The 22,567-nt window shown below is 40.3% G+C and overlaps 1 protein-coding gene across 1 annotated transcript; it reads right to left on the bottom strand.

Annotated features, from left to right (window-relative positions):
* Positions 1-5,137: 5,137 nt before the first annotated feature.
* Positions 5,138-8,847, bottom strand: LOC124980516 (C-type lectin domain family 10 member A-like). Its single transcript, XM_047546162.1, has 10 exons — positions 8,664-8,847; positions 7,879-8,030; positions 7,114-7,227; positions 6,609-6,704; positions 6,441-6,512; positions 6,288-6,359; positions 6,056-6,142; positions 5,810-5,961; positions 5,628-5,734; positions 5,138-5,485 (listed from the first exon to the last, which is right to left on the bottom strand). The coding sequence occupies exons 2-10, from the start codon at positions 7,940-7,942 to the stop codon at positions 5,329-5,331; spliced, it is 921 nt and encodes a 306-aa protein (XP_047402118.1). The 5' UTR covers positions 7,943-8,030; positions 8,664-8,847; the 3' UTR covers positions 5,138-5,328.
* Between the last annotated feature and the right edge of the window lie 13,720 nt (positions 8,848-22,567).

Below are 22,567 nucleotides of genomic sequence, written 5' to 3'. Positions count from 1 at the left end.
TATGTCCATCCAATCCTATTAAAGGTCAAGCGATCACAAGCTCAAGCATACATGTAAGATATATCTGTCCACCGCTAGGCGGCTGAACCAATTATCATACAGCCAATGGTAAACGCTTCCTGCTTTTCTCAAGGCGCATTCAGCATGCCATTTGGCTCTCTGCCAGTCGCCATCTTTGGATGCATGTGGCGTAACCCTGGGCCCCGGGTCTCACCTGCCACATTATGGTTTGGGCAGGAAGGTTCCCCGAAGGTTCGTGGAAGTGTTGAAGGATTGGTCCCTAATTGGTAGCAGTATTGGGAGGTGGTGGAAACTTTATGATGTGGGGCATAACTGGAGGAGGTAGATCACTGGGGGCATATCCTTGAAGGGTATGTCTTGTCCCTGACCACTTCTCTTCTCTTCTCCTCTCCCCTTCCCTTCCTTTCCTTTCCCTTCCCTTCCCTTCTCTCTCTCCCTCTCCCTGCCTCCACACCCCTGCCATTCTCCTTCTTGCCAGCCATTAAGTGAGCAGTTTTGCTTCCCCACACCATCCATGCCCTGATGTTCAACCTCACCATAAACCCACAGTGACAGGGAAGAAGCAACTATGGACTGAAACCTCTGAAACCATGAACCAATATAAATATTTCCTCCCTTAAGTCGATTTTCTCTGCTATTTTGTCAGTGACTCCTAAATGGTTGCTCTAAGGGGAAGCAAAGAAATGGGACAATGCTGAAGTGGTACATGCCATCAACAGAATGGGTGTCCACCACGAGAGTGATGAGCTTATTAATAAGCTCACAGGAATGATTCAGCAGAGAGGGAAAACTTCTTGCAGAGAAGAGGTAAGCCCTGGAGAAAGTGAGTGGGTGCTGGCTCCGTGGCCTTTGATAGAGGCAGAGAATATGCCACGTGGCAGTTTGACATATCTGAAAGTGAAAAAGTAAATTAATTGACTTAGTTACTGAAAAAACAACCAATCTGAGTGGTTTCACACAAGTGTATTCTTCCCTGACAAGTTGCCTTTTCCCAGTGAAATCAGAAGCAAAGTCATTATCTGAAAGTGGGAAGAATCAAACCAAGGAAACAATGATTTTGAAGAGATGGAGAATGGATTGACTCAGAGAATCTGGCCAAGCAGTGCTGAAGGTTCACTTGAAATTGATCAAAATTTTGGAGTCAGGCAGGTCATCATGTTGTGACGGTTTTGTTATTTGTTGTTTTTTTCTACAGCCATATTCGGTCATTTGGAATAGAGTAAGGAATAGAGTAAGAGAAGAAGAAAAAAAAAAAGAATTTAACTGCAGTTGTAGTTTTGCCTGGCAAGAAAGAGGGAAAGAGGAGTAAGGGAATTGGAAGAATGAAAGGAGTATTTACAAAGTTGCACCAAAGAGGTCAAGATCACTGACAAGAGTGAGAAGTCCTTTGCCACACAGCGGTAGCAGAATGGGAAAGGATACCACAGAGTCCCTGCTGTGTCCTTGAGAGACCAGCTAACCAGAATAGCTGGTTCTGTCCAGTCACGGAAAGTTTCGAGTCCCTGGACCTTTCAGGTCTTGCTGCAAAGCAGCCATGCTCAGGCAGGAATCTGGGCTGTCGATCAAAAAGTCTAGCATGGCCACCCCACTGTCAATTGGAGGCGTCCCTGGGGGGAGACTGGTTTTGTATTCCAAGGAGGTTGGAAAGTTGGCTGCAACAGCTGTGGGAGGTAGTTTTTTTTTTTTCTCCTTCAGTTTGCAAATCATACCAGGCACATCAGAGCTGACTGGCAGTGAGCAGAGAAGGCTGTGAAGAAAGCCAAGATACCACTGAAAATCCCTCAGAGCAACCAGACACCTGCTGAGCTCAAAAGCCAAACTGAAGACGTGGTATTATTGGTGAGGAAGAATGTTCCAGTGATTGGAGAATTTTTTGTTTTGTTTTTGGAGGCTTTCTGCTTGGCATGGCACCCTGAGGAGGACAATTTCACTTTCATTTGCCTGGTTTCTTTGGGTTTTCCCTCTTTCCCCTACCCCCAAACCCCCGTAGCCTCTACTCTCTACCAGAGGCATTGAGACTCGCCCTTTCCCTTCCCCTCCTCCCTACCTCTTATACTTTCTCCCTGCCATGGTAAACATGAACAGCTTGCTAGAACCATCCGTTGGTACGAGTTAATATGGCCCTAACATGAGCTTGGGGACCATGGAAGAGCCAATAGACATTCTGCATCTATCCTGTAGCATTCTTCACTTGGCTAAGCTGGAAGTCAGCAAGAAAAATTCTTCAGGGCTGGGTCCTGAAGAATCAGACCTTAAACTCCTGCCTAGTATGCATGAGGCCCTTGACTTGATTCCCTAGTTCTTTTTTTCCTTTTCCTTCAGTACAGTTCTTCTCCCCTGCATAAGATACTTGTCCAAACATGTTGCAAGATTACTCACATGGAGGATAGTGGCTCCTAACTGGTGGCCCCACACTGTTGATTTGGAAAAGAAATATCAAATGCATAGATACCTTTTTATTACCTGCTACATGGAAAAGAACTAAATGTTTTTAGCTTTAAGTATGTTGGTCAGCTTCTGTTATCATCACAAATATCCAAGATAATAAAGTTGAAAAGAGAAAAAGTTAATTTTGGCTCACAGTTTTGGAGGTTTCAGACCAGGGTTGTTTGGTCCCATTGCTTTTGGGCCTGTGGCAAGTCACAAAAGTAAATCATGGTGGGAGCATGTGGCAGAAGAAGTCCTTATCTCATGGCTAGAGGCAAAGAGAAGAGGAAGAGGCTGGCATCTAAATATCCCCTTCAGGGCATGCCTCCAGTGACCAGAAGACCTTCCACCAGGCTCCATCTCTTAAAGTTTCAACCACTTACCAATAGCACCAGGGACTGGGGACCAAGTCTTTAATACATGGGTCTTCAGGAACACTTACCCAAACTGTAATAGCATCAAATATTTTGGTACCTTGGTATCTATTTTCTTTTTTAGTTGGTGTTACATTATAGAAAGCTATTTATACCTGTTATTATTATCCCATCAAAAATGACAGCATAAGCACTATAATTGAAAGCCCTGAATACAGAATGAAGTATACTGAAGGCATGAATTGTGCTAAAGCTATTATATTTGCCAAAGATTTTAAGGGAAACAACTAGAAAAAGTATATCACTGAATGATCAGATGTAGCAAATCTGGAGCACTCGATTTTGTCTACAGGATGTTATCCACCCTACAGACTATGCACCCAGTGACTGTTCCACAGGATTTATTTATTTTAAAACCGGTGACTTTAGGTGGGGAGGGAAAGAGTTCTCAGATTCTTACTTCATAGAAAAGGACCCAATTCTTTGTACCAATCCTATTTCTTTATCTAGTTAATATGAAATGAAACCTGTGTACCAGAGATTTTGAGAAGTATCATTTCAGGCATTCAGAATTGAGAAGGATAGCACATCAGAAATAAATATGGGCATCATCAAAGGTTTTTTTTAAAAAGGATCCTTGGATAAGATAAAAAGTAGTTGACTCCTCCTCTGCAATGATAGAAACTCCTGGATTTTAGCTGGAATTTGACCTCATGAAATAAGGAGTGCACCTCTTAGACCCATTTACAACTAACTATGGCCCTCTGACTAGTTCTGATCCCAAGAGATATAAACTGAAGTTGTGCAAACAACTTCCAGAAGTGTTCTATAGACATTCGGAGACTGTGCCACTGTCCTTCTTTCTTTTTGCTGGTCTGGAGTGCGTCATGACTGGGGCAGGTATCTTGGAATGTGTGGTGGAAGCAACAGAGGAGCAATAAGATGGAAGCCCCCAAAGTCCTGAAAGATTTTATCATGAGGAGGAGCTGAACTTGTTTGTTTCTTGGGGGATTGTTTTTCAGTTTTTGTTTTTGTTTTGGTCTGAGGATTGAACCCCAAGGGCTTATCACTGAAATACATCCCCAGTCCTTTTTCAATATTTTATTTTGAGATAGGGCCACACTAAGCCACTGAGGTTAGCCCCTGAATTTGCAATCTTCCCGCCTCAGCCTCCTGGAATTACCTTGCTTTTCTCAGTATCAAACCACTATGTCTGTGCTGATGCAAACTTTCAGCTTTCTAAACTGGTGTCTATGACTTCTTTTTTTTTTTTTTTTTTTTTTTTGCTTCTTCATATTTATCTTATTCACCTTTTCCAAGAATCAGATTTTTCTTTTGATCAGATCTGTATTTTTATCTTCTCGTTCATTCATTTTTGCTTATATTTCATAAATTCCTTTCTTCTATTTGGGGGGATTTATTTGGCTATTCTTTTTCAAACTTCTTGAGTTAAAACATAGCTTATTCCAATTCAACCATTCTCCATTTTTAATAAACATGATTATGGCTTCATGCACCTCCCCCTGAGAACTGCCTAGACCATCCCACAGTGTCAGCAGGTGGTGCTCTCATTCATTTCTAATCACTTCACTTTTTCATTCTGATTTTTCTCCTAAACCCAAAATTATTTAGAAGGTGGTGAGAAAATTACATGTTGATACATCTGTTTTAGAATGTACTTTTATGTTCATTCCTAACTTTTCTTTTTAGAGAACTGCTTCTTTTTGGAATTAGTATAGGTCTTATTTGTGGGCAAAATCTTTGTCCTTTCTCATTAATATTTCTGTAAGTGTCTGTAAAATCCTAATTGGTTTGTCCTCACTCCCAGTCTTGTTGATGCTATTTATGTCGGCACTCTCTTCATTGTCCTGGTTGTCCTCATGTGTTTGGGGACTCTGGGTTGTATGTATTCATGGTATTTGTCACTTGTCTCTGAATGCAACTTGTGATTACTATTATGGAAGCAACAGACACCAGTGAGTTTCAAAGTATTTGAAGCACTCAACAAATGTGGATGTTCGGCGCTGGGGGTTCTGCTGCAAATAGGTAGTCTCCATTTAACAAGCCTATCTTATGGCCGAGTTTCCAGAACTGAATAACTTGCCCAAGCTTAACACCTGTGAAACAAAACTGGGCTCCTAACCAGGCCATCTGGCCCAAAGCCCATTCATTTCTCATGATGCCTCTACCTGCCCAAGTCTTCCTAATGCCAACCAGGCCCCTCCCAGTTCCTAATGCCCAGTAACCAGACACTACATAGAATGTTTAAATATATTGCTCTTCCTTTTATTCTTAAAAAAAAAAAACAAGAGAAGTCAACAATAAGCTGCACACACTGCAGAAAGTGTCATGGGTTTCAATCTCCCTACCCTTCCAAAATCACTGTACCCTTAAAATCCTAGATGAAAATCTCCAAGATAGTGGAGACCCACACACAGGAGGATTTCCAATCCCAGACCTCAGCAGCTCAAGGCATTGAGGAAATAAATTAGGGGGAGGGAGGGTCCTAGTTGGTCTTGCCCAGCTCTGTCTCACAGACCCAGCGGTAGGGCCTCTGACAGGCATCATCATTCCAGCGACCATCAGAGGTGAAGTGGGCACAGTCCTCACCTCCTCCCAGCCCATGTCCAGTCCAGTCATCAGGCTGCTTTGGACTCCAGTGTCTATGGACAAGAGATAGCTGTGTACCCAGGGAGGTTGAACTCAGCCACATTCCCAGGAACCCCTCCCACCATGGGGACACAGGCTGGGAAACCAGAGCAATACCAAGGAAAAAACACCGGCTTTGGACAGAAACACACTCACTTGAAGCCCGTCTTGTAGTCAGTCCCGTCTACCCATCTCCAGGGCCCATTTTGGTCAGTTAAGCCCATCCAGGTGGGTATAGAGCCCATGTGCTTCTCCAAGAATTTCTGGGGAGAGAACAAGGGGTTGATGACCTCTTCCTTACACCAGACAGCCTCTAAGAGGAGCCTACCAGGTCTTACCTGCTCTTCTAAGGAGGTGACCACCACCAGGTGGGAGTTCTGCAGCTGGCAGTCCTTGTCAGCATCAGGCCAGGACTTGCCAAACGGAGAGAACCAGTAGCAGCTGCCATCATGCTCCAACCAGTGAAGGGGGCAGCAGGTCTTTTCAGAACCTAAGGGGGGAAAGGAAGGGTGGAGGGTCTAAGGAATGGACTAGTGCACCACTGATGGTGAAGTGGGGTCAGCCATGCCTGTCCCCCTCCTCACCATTGCTCTTGAGGTCCGCCACCTGGCAAGTCAGGGATTTCAGGACTTCTGCCAATTGCTGTACTCGCAGGAACATCTCAGATTGATCTGGAACACAGACACGGGGGAGTTTTGTGAGTGCTCTGGGTATGGCCTCTACTCATTGAGTTCCTAAAGTTCAGGCAGCTCATTAAGGTCTTCCCATCCTCCCACAAATACATCGTGCCCAGATGGACTGGAACAGCCATCTGACCTGCTTTGAATTCCTGCTCCTGTTTATGCAGGCTGTTCTCCACAGAAACCACCTTCTGGTTCAAGCTGCGGGCTGGAGAGGAGGCGACTCAGCACCAGGATACTTCCCCTGTGCATACCCTTCCACATGCTTTTGGAGACCAGGATCTCTCACCTGTCAGCAGTTCCTGCCTATGATCCTCCACTTCAACTTTCAAAGATGTTATGGTTTCTTGCAAGCTGTGACCTGGAAGAAACAGAGATTTGAGATCAGGCATCAGCCCACACACATATGCACCCAGCCCAGATCCCCACCCAAGCCCAGTCTCCCACCCACGCTCACCATAGAAGGTCAGTGCCTGGACCCCAGCCCCAGTGTCTTTAGTGAAATTGCTGAAAGTTGTCCTCAGGATGCTCAGGTCCCTCTGTAACTTGGAATCTGATGAGGGGAATGAGATGATCATAATCAAGATTGATTGGGTCCTCTCTGTGAGCACTGAGCAGGACACTTTACATGCATTATCTCATTCAGTCCTCACAGCAACCCAGAGGGGCAGGCACTGTGATTATCTAATATTGTGCAAGAAGAAGTAATTCAACTACAAAACCCAACTAGTAAGTGACATAGCCAGCAGTCATCCCAATCATGACTCATTCACTATTCCTACCAGTGTACTCCCCACCACTGTTCTCATCAAACTCCCCATTATGACCACTCAGTGTTGCCCCACACAGTCCCACTGAGCCCATCATTGCTTCTGCTGTGGTTCCTACCATCATCCCTATCCCTGCCCCACCACTGTAGCCCCTTGATTTCTCTCTTCCCTGTGCATCCCTGGGGTACCCACTTTGGGATCCGATCACACAGACAACCACCAGCAGCAAGAGGCTGAGGCCCAGGGAGAACAGGATGAGGCGATGATCAGAACAGATATGCCAGAAGCCAACCTGGGGAGGAGGTGCTGAAAGAGAAGAGGGTATCAGGACAAGGGAGATCCAGGACATACCAGAGATAGAAGGAGGGGGCCCAGGGAACTGTCTTTGGGATGAAGACTTGGCCCTGGTAATTGCTTGGTAAGAGCAGGAGGAGGACTGTGGGGTAGGGACTGCCCAAGTCTTTGATCCCTCACAAACAGCACCAAGTCTTCAGTGTCATGGGCTTCTCATACCCTGAGAGACCCATGGACCCACCCCTAGAAACCAGAGTGCACATAAGCAGACATAGACATAGACAATGAAGAATGTTAAGTCTTGTCATCAGAGCTGGAGAAAGTAGCACAAGGACCTTGAGAATGTTGGAGTCATCTAGACCCTTAGCAGGCTGACCCACATCTGTATAATCAGGTGAGCAAATGTCCAACTACTCGCAAAGGATACCTCTCATCCCCTCCCCACAGAGCACAGGAAATCAGGTCAACTGAGATCTTCCCTATCCCTGCCTTTCTAAAGACCTTGAGTCCTCTTCACATTGGCTCTCAGAGCCCTAGAACTGACCCCCTCAAAGATCCAACATTGTACATGGTAGAGGTGAAACATGATGTGACAGTAGAAATCCTGCTAAACACACTAAGAGGACATTTTAATAAAGGACACTTCTCCTCCTTTCTTCTTACCTTTTATCTCTTCATTTTTCTCCTCATTCCCCAAGTGCTGGAAATTTTCATACTTCATTGCCATGTTTGGACCAATGTAACCTCTGAGTCTGTCAGGGCTGAAATTAGAGACCTGGGCCTAGGCTGGCTGGGTGCTGTAGCCAAGGAGGAGGCTGAAACCAGGGATGAGTTGAGGTAAGAAATGAGATTCCTCAGGAGAATGAGTCCTGGATTAGGGCCTGAGTTTGGAGTTGAGGTTAGAAGTAGAGTTAGAATTGGGCTTTGGGTCACTGTTGAGTTAGTTTGGGATTAACATTGGAGGTGAAGTTGAAGCTAAATTTGTTGCTTTGACTGGGCCTAAAATTAGGCTGGACTTAAGGTTGTATCACATGCCAGAATTTGGCATCAGAACTTATATTGGAGCCATGGATAGAACTGACCTAAGCTTGGCACTGAAACTGGAAATAGATTAGAACTGAGGTTCAGTTTGGAGTTGGGGCTGGTGTTGAGATTCAGGGTGGATTTGGGGTTGACACTGAGTTTGGAGATGAGGCTGGAGTTGGGGCTGAGGATCAGACTCACTGAGCAAGAGATGGGAATTGTGACTGGGGATTATGGCTGCATGTTGCAATCTAGGATCCAGGGACAGGAATAGTCTCAAGTCTCCACTTGGTTGTTAAATCCCACACTTCCCCCTTTATATTTCTTCCCATTTTCTCCCACCTAAGACCTAAGACCTCCTCTTCCTGTTTCCTCTAACACAGTCCCTGTCTTTTTGTTCCCACTGACATCCCCAATCCAGTTACCTGTGGAAAGTCTGGAGTCTGTGATTCGTGGCTTTGTTGTGCAGAATAACCAGAGGTGGAAGTCACTCAGAACAGCAAGAACTAAATCCTGGAGAATTGGGGTGGGAGGGACCAGAGGAGGAGCCACATATATGATGGATTCCTGTCGGTCTTTGTGCCCGAAAGCCCAAGATTCTGTAATTGGGGATGTTCCTCTTCCTCAACTTTGTACAGTAAATAATACTGAGAATAAATTGCAACTGGAACACAAGCAGAGGTTGCATGTGGAGGATTTGGGCGTGGAGCCAGCTTTGCTCTCATCCTGCAGGGTGTGTCTACTCCCTTTCCTCTTTCATAGAGCTCCCCTGACTTCCTCATTTTTATTTTGTGGGAGGGGGAGCTGGGCCAGAAGGGACTGTCTGTTATTTTTTCTCCTTGCCTTACATCTTCATTCACTTCCTATCTCTGAATTTCCCAGAATTGTTGGTGTTTCCATCCTTGACCCCCAGGACTTGAGGAGCCCATTTTCTAGTCTTGTGCATTCTTAGCCCAAATATATGGCATCTGAGCATCCGCTGGGACCTCAGCCACCAAGTTCCCCAGTTTCAGCCTCACTCTTCTCACTTCATTCAGGAGGAAAGACGATGATGGAGACTAGGATATCTGGTCACAATGGAAGAGAAGGAGTTAGTAAAAGGAACAAACATCTATTGAACATCAAATCCGTGATGGGAACTGTTATAGACACTTGTCTTAAACAACCAATTGATTGGCAGAAGCACGTTGGGAGATATTTTGGATGATGGACCAAGGTTGAGAGCCACTTTATGACATTTTCAAGATCATATCTCCTTGCCTCCTGGATAAAGGCGACACCCAGAAATTAAACCAATATTGCTAACCCATACCTTGGCCTGGCTCTCTGCACAGGTACTGTTCAAAAATAGGCTTCATGTCATCCCAGAAGCCCTACCAAACACCCTAAGGGGTATACTCTGAGTCCACGTACATATCCCTTTCAAGAGGAGGAAACCTGATGGGCATGGTAGTGCACACCTGTAGTCCCAGCAACTTGGGAGACTGAATCAAAAGGATGGCAAGTTTGAGGACAACCTCAGCAACTTAGTGAAACCCTCAGCAGCTTTGCAAGACACTGTCTCAAAATAAAAAAGGACTGGATATGTAGCTCAGTGATAAAGCACACCTGGATCCAATCCCCAGTATAGAGAGAGAAAGAGAGAGAGAGAGCAAGAAAAGAACCAGCGTGTGAAGAAGCAAAGCAAATACCTTGAAGATCATTTTTTTCTTTTTAAATTAAATTATCTTCTACTTACTTTCTTAAAAATTGAGTTGACAAAGTATCAAACATTTCTTCACATTAGCTCATAAAATGTGCTTTGTTCACCTGCATCTCATTTCATCACACATTCATCATGCCTATGTTAAGCACAAACACATCACTTGTTTCCAGTTTGGCTTTCTGGATTTGCTTTTATTCTTTGAAATTTTGATTAGTATATCTTTCAGGTTGGTGTTATAGTTTGAATCTAGAATGTCCCCAAAAGGCTTGTGTGTTAGAGACTAGATTCCAGCTTGATGTTATTGGAAGATGGTAGAATCTTTAAGAGGTTAAGCCTAAAATGAGCTAAACAGACATTTCTCTAAAGAAGATATACAAATATGAAATATACAAATATGAAAAAAGCTTCAACATCTTTAGAAATCAGGGAAATACAAATCCAAACTACCCTGAGATTCCATCTCATTCCAGGTTAGAATGGCAACCTTCAAGAATACAAATAATAAATGCTGGAGAGGATATAGAGAAAAGGGACTACTTAAATGGTTGGTGGATTATAAATTAGTACAACCTTTATGAAGTTTCCTCAAAAGACTAGGACTAGAACCACCATATGACCCACTGTATCATTCCTCAGTATTTATCCAAAAGAATTAAAGTCAACATACTTTAGTGATACATGCATGCCTATGTTTATAACAGCACAATTCACAGTAGCCAAACTATGGAACCAACCTAGGTACTCGTGAATATACAAATGCAGGGCTGGGGTTGTGGTTCAGTGGTAGCCTGCTTGCCTAACATGCATGAAGCACTGGGTTCGATCCTCAGCACCACATAAAAATAAATAAATAAAATAAAGCCATCATGGAGTTTTATTCAACTATAAAGAATTAAATTGTCATTTGCAGGAAAATGGAACTGAAGAGCATTATGTTATGTGACATAAGACAATTCAAAAAATTAAGGGTCATAAATTTTCTGTCATGTGGAAGCTAAAGAGAAAACAGTGGGGGGAAAGAGGGGAGTTCTCATTAAAACAGAAGGGAGACTAGTAGAGTACAGGAAGGGCACCAGAGGGAGGAAGGAGGAGAGGGAAGGGGAGGTATTGGGGAATTAACTTGACCAAATAAATAAAGGAGGGAGGCAAAAACAAAAATTAAAACAGGTTGGGCCTAGTGGGGGTCTTCTGGTCATTGTAGGCATGCCCTTGAAGGGAACTGTAGGACCCTGGCCCCTTCCTCTTTGTCTTGCTTCTTGACCATGAGGTGAGTGGTTTTACCCTACCATGCACTCATACCTTGATGTGCTGCTCTGCAGCAGGCCCAAAGCAATGGAGCCAATTGATCATGGACTGAAGCCTCTAAAACCGAGCCAAAATAAACCTTTTCTCTCTACAAGTTGATTGCCGCAGGTATTTGTTATAGTGACAGAAAGCTGACTAACACACATGGGTTTCTGGAAGCTAATGCTGAGTCAGAACTTTGGATGTGAGTTACTTATTAGGGATCAACACCTGGGAAAGGATGGGAGAAGAAACAAAGCTCAACAGAGGGAGACCCAGCATGGTATTAGCCAGCCACACAGGAAGTTCTGTCAGTTTGAACAGTGTTGCCATTCAGCATTGGACTGATAAGGGGGCACTTTAATGCCCCACTGTAACAGATGGCCTCAACAGGTAAGGAGTTACTGTAAAGTTCAAGTGAGAACTAATGTTTGTGTGTACATAGAGATGGTGAGGCATTCTAATTCTGGATATACAGCGAAAGTCAAAGAGAGAAAATTTTGCTGATAAATTGTATAAGGGTTTCAAAAAAATAGTTCTCTTTCTGGTCCCCAAAATAAACTTTGAGCATTTCCCATAAGTTGCTGACTTCCTAGGAAAAACAACTTATCTCTGACTTTTGCAATGCTGATTCCTAAGGACATGTCATGACTTTCTGTGACCATGAAAATCATGTGGGAAAAAAAGTGCTGAGTTTTGCCAGCCTGAGAATACTGTTCAAAACTTGTTAACACTGGTAATCTTGCAGGTTTTCCTTGGAATACCTGTTGTGGTTTTTGTATGGTAAGCTTGTCCTCCTAAATGCTGGTTCCCTTTCAGCCTTTTTGCAAGCAACCTCTTTTTCTTTGCTACATGCTTCTGTCTCTGCAACTTCTTTCTCATTGACAATCATAGTTTCCTTTTTCTGCCACCTCTGTCATGATTCCTTACTGTCTCCCAGCACCTCAGTGTGTCAGGATTCTTTTCACTGGTGAGGTGACCCAGCACTTCATTCCTACATTGTGCAGAGCCTGAGGAGTCCTGTCTTATTAAGTCACCACAAATTTGTCATTTCCCATTGTTGTTACAGGACATGGGAATATTGTATGAAACCCAGAGTCTCGTGGATGGCAGACTCAGTCTTATTTTCCCCCACTAGGAAATGGAAAACCGGTTTCCTTTCTTAATCAAAATCAATTGCCTCCCACCCCAGTATACAATTACCCTCATCCCCTGTCTAGTAGTTCACTTTTCTGAGAAGCCCAAATCAAGCCAGTTTGAGCTTCCAATTTAAACAGTTCCAAGGCTGTCTCCTCTAACAGATGGATTCTTTCTTTGGGCAATAGAATCATTCAGTGAACCCGGATTATGCAGATAAAAAGCTATAATTCCTTAAGTGAATCACTGGGTGCCATGGTGAAGGGAGACGCTACACTCATCTATCCCTTGAGTGTACATGTGGTCATGGGGACAGGGCACCATATTGACCACTAGTTTAAGGCATGTATTCACAAATAGCTTGGGCAGTAAAATAAGAAGCATACCCCATTTCTGGCCTCCAAGTCCAGAAATAGCAACTTGACCTGTATCTTTTCAGATACATATCTGTGTATATTTATATACCTGGAAGCATACAACTGAGCCTCTCTGTTCACAGATTCGTTTATTGAAGATATTTAGGAAAAAAATTGCATCAGCATTGAACACGTACCAACTTTTTATCTTGTCACTATTCCCTAAGTAACAGTATAACAACTATTTACATAGCATTTATATAGCAATAGATCCCATAAGTAATCTAGAGGTATATTAAATGAGAGAATGTACATAGGTTATATGAAAATACTTCACCATTTTATATTAGACTTGAGAATCCATGAATTTTGATATCTATCGCATTCTGGACCCAATCTTCTGAAGATACAGAGGGATAACTGTACATATACACACATAGTAAGTTGTGGGGTTTTTCCCACAAATTCTTACTATAACATACTTCTGCCTAAAAATGGGTCTTAAGGACATTTTCACATCACTGCCCACCTCCTTTTTAAAGGTTGCATGATAGTCCATTGTATAGATACATCAAATCTTATTTAATGACTCCCTATTGATGCACTTTTAAGACATTTGCATCTTTTGCTTTCATAAATAATGCTGAAGTATATTTGCCTATTTGTATTAAGGAGCAAATATTTCTCTTAGCTGTACATCTAGAAGGACAATTGCTGAATAGAGACATCTATCTTAAAACCAAAAATTATATAGACACCTGGCCTGTTGAATTTTCCAGAAAGAATTTATCATTTATCCTATTCACAGTCATGTAGAACACCCATTTATCCATACCTTATCCAACAAACTTTTAAATTCTTGCCAACCTGATGTTGAAGAAATGTCTTCTATCTCATCATTTCATTGAGTACTTACCCAATTATCCATGTGGGGGAAAAAAAAGTACTCTGTCTCTATGGTGGTCTTTTTCTTAATATAGTGTTTCATTTGTACTATTTATGGTAACATTTGTCTAGAATGTATTTCCCCTTAGTAAAACATTTGTGTTATTTTGTTTAAATATATGTACACATACATCGCAAATAGCATAGAACTGAATTTTCTTAAAGTCAACCTGAGTTCCTATCATTTATTACTAGAATTAAACTCACAAATTTCTATTATAATCATTTCTGCATTTTCATTTTTCTGTCATATAACGATGTTTTTTTATTTATCATATTTTCTTTTCTTTGATATTTTTTGTTTTTGTTTTTGTGTTTGCTTTTTGTTTGGTTGGTTGATTTGGGTTTTTTGTTTTGTTTTGTTTTGTTTTTTTCTGTGCTGGGGATGGATGGAACCCAGGGCCTTGCACATGTTAGGGAAAGTCTCTAGCACTAAGCAACACCCCCAGCCCTCCTTCCTGATATTGGATAATTTATTGTTTTATTTCTTGCATTTTCTTTTTTGTAATGATTTAGAAAGTATACATCTGATTTCTATTCTTTTGGTGATTACTTTTAGATTCTTTTCTTCTTGAAATCTTTACCTTACCTCCCAAGGTGATTCTCTGAAATTCATTATAGTTGGTTCTATTTATGGTCCCTTTGTGATCCATCATGCAGGGAATTTGCTGGGATCTATGTCATTCAGTTTTAAGGAATTCTCTTCTATTATCTCTCTTTAATTTTTTAATTGTCAAAATATGTACACACAAGCTACCCTGGGTTCTGTTACCCAGCAACTCTAATACTGCCTGGGGGTCAAAGAGATGAGGCTATAATGCTCACTATTCCAGAAATATCTGGAGCCATTTTGATAGGAAAACAGGTTTTAGTCAAAACCAGTTTTGAAGGAAGAAGAAACGTAATTGTTTCAAAATATTCTATCTTTGAAATTCCTGAGGTTAAACTGAACTTCTGGAGGAGAGAGGCAGTAAATGTAGATAAGCAGAGTATTTGCCAGTGCTGTGTCAGACAGGCCTGAGGAGCGGGCAACCGCCACTCCCAGGTTTTTTGGCACCTATCAGAGTTGCAGTCCCTTTGCTTCCTTCCTCAGCAGGAGGAAATTGCTCCCAGTTCAGAGAGGGTCATTTCCATCCCCAGCACCACAGAAAAATGAAAGAGAGAGAGAGAGAGAGAGAGAGAGAGAGAGAGAGAGAGAGAGAGAGAGAGAGGGAACAAGGGAGAAAAAGAAAACTATGTATATATATAAATACATTACATAAAATTTTTTATAACCAAAATAACTTTTATCTCCCCATTCTTCTAATTTAAGGAAATTTCCCAAAAATAGAGTAAAAAGAAACATCTCTTTAACGTCAGGAACAGAATAAAGGGTGCTTATGTCACCAATTCTTGTGAGATTCTACCTTAACAGTGCAGAAAGACAACACAAATGAGTGAAACAGGGTTGAAAGAGAAAGAAAACAGTCACTATTGGTAAATGATATGATATGATTGAAAAATTTTTGAATTATGATTTAAAAATTCAAGAGAATGAGCACACAAATGATCAAACCTAATAAAAAATCAGGTTTGTTTATTTAATTTATTTATATATTTATTTGTTGGCACTGGGGATTGAACCCAAGACCTTCTGCCACTGAGCTACATGCCCAGCCCTTTTTATTCTTTTATTTCTAGTCAGGGTGTCACTAAGTCGGTGAGGCTGGCCTTGAACTGGAAGTCCTCTTATCTCAGCGTTCCAAATCACTGGGATTACAGGGGCATGCCACCATGCCCAGCATATGTCTTTTATTTTCAAATCTCTTCTTCCTTCAAAGTTTGTCAAATGTTTGATTGCCTTTCAAATTTGGATATTGCTGGAGTAATTTTGACTGTTTCTGTCGGTAGGAATTGTAGTGGGTTTTTCATTTCACTGATCATTAGGAAAGTTAAGATTGTGTGATCGTGCCTCATTCCACCTTATTTCCCATAAAGTGCCTCTGGAATATTAAAAACATGACACAATAACTTCAAATACTCTTTTTTTTTCCTTTCACATAATCAAAAAAATACTACTGTTTTGGATTTCTAGTCTTGTTGAGAAAATCTCCCCATAATGACCTCAGGTCTATTATCTCTGCATCAGGTATGAACAGCAGTCTTCACTTTGTTTTATCCCAAATGAATACTAGATTTATAAAATACATTGTGATTTATGTTTTCAGTCAATGAATTACAATAAGACTTTTGTCACATATTAAGTTCCTAACTATATCTATATGTACTTTTGAACTTAGTCTGTTCTATTGATTTAATTCCTCTTCTTGTGCTAATAGTATACTCTAGGGTGTTTTCTAAAACCAATGACTAATTCTCTGCAAACACCATTTGGATGTTCTGCACTTTAATTCACTTCTGACACTAACGACCCAACAGTGCAAACCCAACAGTATAAGGGCTCAGTCCCACATGACTGCACCCTTCTTCAGATGCCAATCACAAGTGTGGGCTACTCATACTTCTAACCAACTGACAATAAATTGTGAGTTGCTACAACCCTTACTTGGGATTCATAACTTGCTAGAACAGCGCACAAAACTCAGAGAAACATTCACCGGTTTATTATAATGGATATTATAAAGGACACAGATGAACAATCAGATGAATAAGTACACAGGGTGAAGTCCAGAAGTTCCCCAGGGATAGGAGCTTCTGTTCTGGGAATTAGGGCACACCATCCTCCAGCATTTGGAAGTATTTACCAACCTAGAAACTCATGATATCTCATTATTCAAGAGTTTTCACACAAGTTAATCTCCAGCCACTATCCCCAGAGATCAATAGATGGGCTAAAAGTTCCAACCCTTTAATCATTTGTTCTGTCTGGTGGCCAGTCCATCCTAAGGCTATCAAGGAACCCAACTTGAGTTTTTTCACTGCTATACACAAAGGCATCAACAAAAGGGCTCCTGTGAATAGCAAAAGACACTCCTGTTACTGAAAGAATTCCAATAATTTTAGGGAACTCTGTGCCAGGACCCAGAGACCAATGTTAACAAAATTTATAGATTCATATTCAAATAGTTTAAGAGCTCTGCTTTGCAAAATGGCTGAATTCAGTGGGTGGGGGGAGGGTGCACCTAAATCTTATTGATTCTTATAACACCACTTTCAGGACTTGTGTCAATATGTAATTACCTAAACTTATTATTTTTTTTAGTTGTATATGGACACAATACCTTGATTTTATTTATTTATTTTTATGTGGTGCTGATGATTGAACCCAGTACCTCACTCATGCTAGGGAAGCGCTCTACCACTAAGCTACAACCCCAGCCCTATTATTTGTTTTATTTGCAAGAATCACTCACCATTATCAGCACACAGAACCATGAACAGAAACTTTCAATGTGGCAACTTCTTTCTCCTAAATACACCTGTTCCAGTTGCTAAAATCTCAACTTTCAAGTTCAACAGTGAATGCATTTCATGTTCTTGATTTTGCTATGACCTTAGTGAATTTCTTGAAATCCTTTTTTATGTTATTATGGCCATGAAAATTATATCTTTATATATATTTAAACCTATCAATACAGTTTATAATTACTGCTTTTTTGTGTATTGCTGGGAATCAAACCCAAGGCCTTGCACATGCTAGGCAAGCATTCTACCACTGAGCTACACTCCCAATGCCTATAATCATGCAGTTTATAAAGTTGTCATTTAAATCACATAGAAGGAAAGAATTACAAACAAAAAATACATTAATACTATCTTTTTTCAACTTACATTGCTATTTTTACCTGTGCTCTTTATTTCTTTGAGATATTTGAGGTACCATCTAGTATTCTTACACTTCAGCCTAAAGGAATCTAGTATTTCTCATAGGGCAGAACTACTATCAACATTTTCTCTTGGGTTTTTAAATCTAGGAATGTCCTAATTTCCCCCTTCCTTTTTATCTTTCTTTTTTCTTTTTCTTTCATTGTATGTGTGTGTGTGTGTATGTGTGAGTGTGAGACTGGGTCTCACTGTGTTGTGCAGGCTGGACTTGAACTCCTGAGCTGCCTCAGCCTCCTAAGGAACTGGCACTACAACTACATGCCCCTGCACCTAGCTACTCCTTCATTTTTGAAGAATAGTTTTGTGAAACAGTTATTTTCTGGAAATTGTTTTTTCAGCGCTTCAAGTATATTGTTCCACTGCCTTCTGGCCTCCCTAGCTGCTGATGCAAAATCTGCTAAATCTTCCTGAGTGAGACTACTTTGTACATGATGAGTCACCCCTGTCTTGCTGTTAAGATGTTTCTTTGTCTTTGTCTTTGGCAATTTGATTATGATGTATCTTTGTGTGGATCCTCTTGAATTTATTCTACTTGGTTGTCATTTAACTTCTTGGATATGTGGATTTAGGTATTTCATCAAGTTTGGCAAGTTTTCGGACATTATTTCTTCAAATATTCTTTCTGACCCTTTCTATTTTCTTCATTCTGTATATGTTGGTAAATTTGACAGTGTCCCACAGGTCTCTGTAGCCCTGTGATTTTTCTTCATTCTTTTTTCTGTTCCTCAGCCTAGATGATCTTAATTAACCTATCTTTAGATTAGGTAACTCTTCTTCTTTCAGTTCAAATCTGCTATTGAGACACTTTAATGAATTTTTTATTTCAGTTATTGAACTTCTCAATTCCAAAATTTCTATTTTTTTTATAATTTCTCTTTATTGATACCTTCTATTAAACAGTGCTCTCGTCCTTTCCTTAGGCTTTTTATGTAGTTTCTTTGCTTCTTTGAACATATTTGTATTAGTTGATTTAAAGTCTTTGTCTAATAAGTCCATGCCAGAATGTCCTCAGGAAGTTTCTACTGTGTGCGAGCCACATTTTTCTGATTCTTTGCATGTTTAATACTTTTTTGTAAAAAGCTGTATCTGCTAGATCATACAATGTGGAAATTCTGGAAATCAGATTCCTCTCTCCCCCGGGGTTGTTTGTTAGTGATGTTTCCTTTTGCTGATGTTGGTGTCTTTTTACTTAGTGACTTTTCTAAAATAATTCTATAAAACCTGTATTCATTGTCCTGTGTGGCCTCCAAGATCTCTGATTCTGTAGCTTAGATGACATCTAATGACCAGACAAGGATATTCTTAAATGCCTTGGAATATGTCTCCCAATCTTTGTCAGGGAGCTCCATGAGTTTGTGGGGCATGCCTTCAGTGCCACAGCAGTGTAAACTCTGCTTTAATCTTCACTTCCTGTTTATGCAAAGCCTCAAGGTCAGCCAGAAGTGAGCAATGGTCACTTTCTCAGATCTTTAGGGCATGCATATAGCCCTGCACATGTGCCTGGCTTTCTAGATTCCCAAAAATACTTTGGAGGTCTTCAAAGTCACTATGGAAATAGCGTTTTCAAACTTCTCCTTAAGTTTTTGATCAACCTCTCATTTGCCCAACTATTATCCCAGGCTTTCCAACCTTACATTCAAGGAGGAGTATATAAGCAAAGCTGTCAGAATTTTTAAAAGATGTTCCTTCCATATTTGTTTTTTCCTAGTGTAAAGTACTTCATTGTTTATGTTTGTCTTTTATCCTTTCACAACATATGTTCTTATTAATTTTCATTAATTCTTACATTTTTATATTATATCACCAAGCTAGGAGATGCTACTTAGCAAAGCACCATGAAGGACAGAGGTGCTCCCGTCCAACCATTGCCACTGAACTCTCTGGTAAAGTCTCCTATCTAACTCTTCACCCATGGACCTTCCCTGTGAGCATCTCCCAGTAAACCTATGTCTCAACCTCCCCATCTCTAGGAGTCTTCCTTGGTCACTTGGCAACATATCCCACTGCCCCAGCACAACTAAGCTGTAGACATTACAAAAATAAATATTTTTGTACCTGCCTTTGATGAATATTTGTATATATTTCTTTTTTAATATATCCAGGAATGAAATTGCTGAATCATAGTATATGACTTAGTACATACTGCCCAATTGTTTTCCAAAGTTTTTTGCCAATTTAAATTTAAACTCCCATCAACAGTGTATAAGGGCACCAGTTATATCAGACATGGATGCATACCTGTAATCTCAACAACTTGGGACTAAGGCAAGAGAATCATAAGTTCAAGGCCAGCCTCAGCAACTTAGTGAGAGCCTAAGTAATTTTGTGAGAGCCTGCCTCAAAATAAAAATTTTAAAAGAGCTGGGGATATAGTTCAGCAGCTAAGTGCCCTGGGTTCAATCCTTAATACAAAAAAAAAAGAAAGAAAGAAAGAAAAGAAAAGGAAAAAAACTCAAGGTTGAACTTGAAGCAGAATGGATATGACAAAAGAAAGACAGTGAATTTGAAGACAAGTCAATAGAAAGTATCCAATTTGAACATCAGAGAGAAAAAAGTAGTAAAAAATTGTAGAGCCTCAGAGACTTGTTGCACAATCACAAATGATCTAATATTTGTGTTACTGCACTTCCCAGAAGAAGAGAACAAAGAAAGTGATGTGAAAGAAATATTTGAAGTAATAATGACTGAAAACATGTCTAGCTTGGTCAAACACCAAAACCTACAGATTCAGGAAGCTGAACAAACTACAGACAAAATAAGCCCAGAGAAATCCCCTGTTGAAAATAAGTCATTCCCTGGGAGCAAAGGACTCCAGTCTCATCAGAGACACTGAAGCCAAAAAGAGCCACGATATTTTTCAAGCACACAAAGAAAAGAATTATCAATCTAAGAGTCTATACAGAGTGAAACATCCTTCAGGAAGGAAAGTGAAAGAAAGGCACCATCAGATGAAGAAAAATAAGAGAATGTGTTGCAAGCAGAACTGCTTTAAAAGAAATGACTAATGGGACCTCTTCGTATGAGATAAAAGACCAGAAGCAAATACAGAACATCAGGAATCAAGGGAAAACATCAGAAATGGTAAACATCTAGATGAGATAAAAATTAAAACAAAGTAACTATCTGCTCAAATTTTCAATTTATGTGGATGTGAAATACAAGACAACTGTAGCATAAAGTGAGTGTATTAGTTTGCTAGGGCTGCCATTTCCAACTACCACAGACTGATGCCTTAGACAACAAATTTCTTTTTTCACAGTTCTGGAGGCTAGAAGTCCAAAATCAAGGTGTTGACAGATTTGACTTCTAAGTCTTCTCTCCTTGACTGGCATGTGGCTGCCTTTTGCTGTATGTCCTCCCATGGTCTTTCTTTTACACATGCATATCCCTAGGGTCCCTTCTTCTGCACCCAAATTTCCCCTTTTTATAAGGACAAACCCTACATCCTGTTCTATAAGAAGCTCACTTCAAATATAATGCTATAAGTGGGTGAAAAGTAAAAATATGAACAAAGATAACTTGTAAAACACCAAAGAAAGCTGAAGTGGCGATATTAATATCAAAGTAAAATCAGAGGAAATATAATTGCCAGAGAAAAGTTGTACAGCACATAATGCTGTAAGGGCCAATTCACAAGCAAGACATAATGACCCTAAATATAAATACACCTAACAACGGAATTTCAAAATACATCATACAAAAAGTGACAGACCTGATAAATGAAAGAGAAAAATCTACCATTATGGTTGAAAACTTCAACACTCCTTTCTGAGTAATAGAACATGTAAACATTAAAATGTGCAAAAATATAGCCAGTTGAGGTGGCACAAGCCTGTAATCCCAGCAGGAGGAGGCTGAGGCAAGAGAATTGCAAGTTCAAAGCCAGCCTCAGCAACTTATTGAGGCCCTAAGCAACTTAGTGAGACCCTGTTTCAAATAAAAAATAAAAAGGGCTGGGGATGTGGTTCTGTGTTTAACGCCTCTGGGTTCAATCCCTGGTACAAAAAAAGAAGTGCAAAAATACAGCAGAACTGAACAATGCTCCATCAACAACTAGGTTTTATTGACATTGTAGAACACTCTCCTGGCATGGCAGAATATACACTATTTCAAGTGTACATGAAACTTTCACCAATTTATACCCTATAGTACAGCATAAAACAGACCTTAACAAATTTAAACAAACAGAAATTATACAAAACAGTCTTCATATAATAATGAAGTTAAACTAGAAATCAAAAACAAAAAGACAATTTTAAATCCCCAACACCTGAAAATTAAATGACACTTTTCTAACCAATTCATAGGTCAAAGAGGATATCTCAAGAGAAATCAAATTATTTTGAACTGAACTGCAATTAAACAAAATTTGCAGATGCAGCTAAAGAAATTCTTAAAGAGAAATTCTTAACACTATTTATATTAAAAAGAAGAAAGGTCATAAGTCAGTAACTGGAGTTCCCACCCTAAGAAATTAGAAAAAAAGATCAAAATAAATCCAAAATGATCAGAAGAAAGAAAATAATAAAAATAAGAGAAGCAACCAATGAAACCGAAAATAGAACAATAATGGAGACAATCAATGAAGCCAAAAGGTGATTCTGAGACCAGTACAGTTGATAAATCTCCAGCAAAGACTGACAAAGGAAAAAGGGAGAAAACACAAATCACTAAAACCAAAAAGAAAAAAAGGGAATTTCACTGCCAACAATGAAGAAAATAAAGAAAATATTAGGAATAACTCCATGCAAAAAATTTCAAAAACTTAAATGAACTGGAACAATGACTCAAAAATCACAAACCATCAGCTGGGCACAGTGGCACATGTCTATAATTTCAGCTACTTGATAACCTGAGGCAAGAGGATCACAAGTTCCAGGCCAGTCTGGGCAATTCAGCAGGACCCTGTCTCAAATAAAAGAATTAAAAGGGCCGAGAATGTAGCTCAGTGGTAAAGCAACTCTGGGTTCAATCCCCAGTACCAAACACACACACACTAACATACACACACACAAATCTCCAAAACTTACCCAAAATTAAATAAGTAAACCAAACAGTTCTATAACTATAAAAAATT

Source organism: Sciurus carolinensis, chromosome 3 (genome assembly GCF_902686445.1).
Source record: "Sciurus carolinensis chromosome 3, mSciCar1.2, whole genome shotgun sequence".
NCBI lineage: Eukaryota > Metazoa > Chordata > Mammalia > Rodentia > Sciuridae > Sciurus > Sciurus carolinensis.
The sequence above is the reverse complement of the archived record's forward strand: the minus strand, read 5'-3'. Positions and strand labels throughout refer to the sequence as shown.

Bases quoted from the DNA above. Each gene is read 5' to 3' on its own strand.
- LOC124980516 (XM_047546162.1), bottom strand. From the start codon at position 7,942: ATGGCAATGAAGTATGAAAATTTCCAGCACTTGGGGAATGAGGAGAAA. The intron at 7,228-7,878 runs GTAAGAAGAAAG...CTTCTCTTTCAG, and splicing joins GAAAAATGAAGAGATAAAAG to CACCTCCTCCCCAGGTTGGC. The intron at 6,513-6,608 runs GTGAGCGTGGGT...TGTTTCTTCCAG, and splicing joins CCAGGCACTGACCTTCTATG to GTCACAGCTTGCAAGAAACC.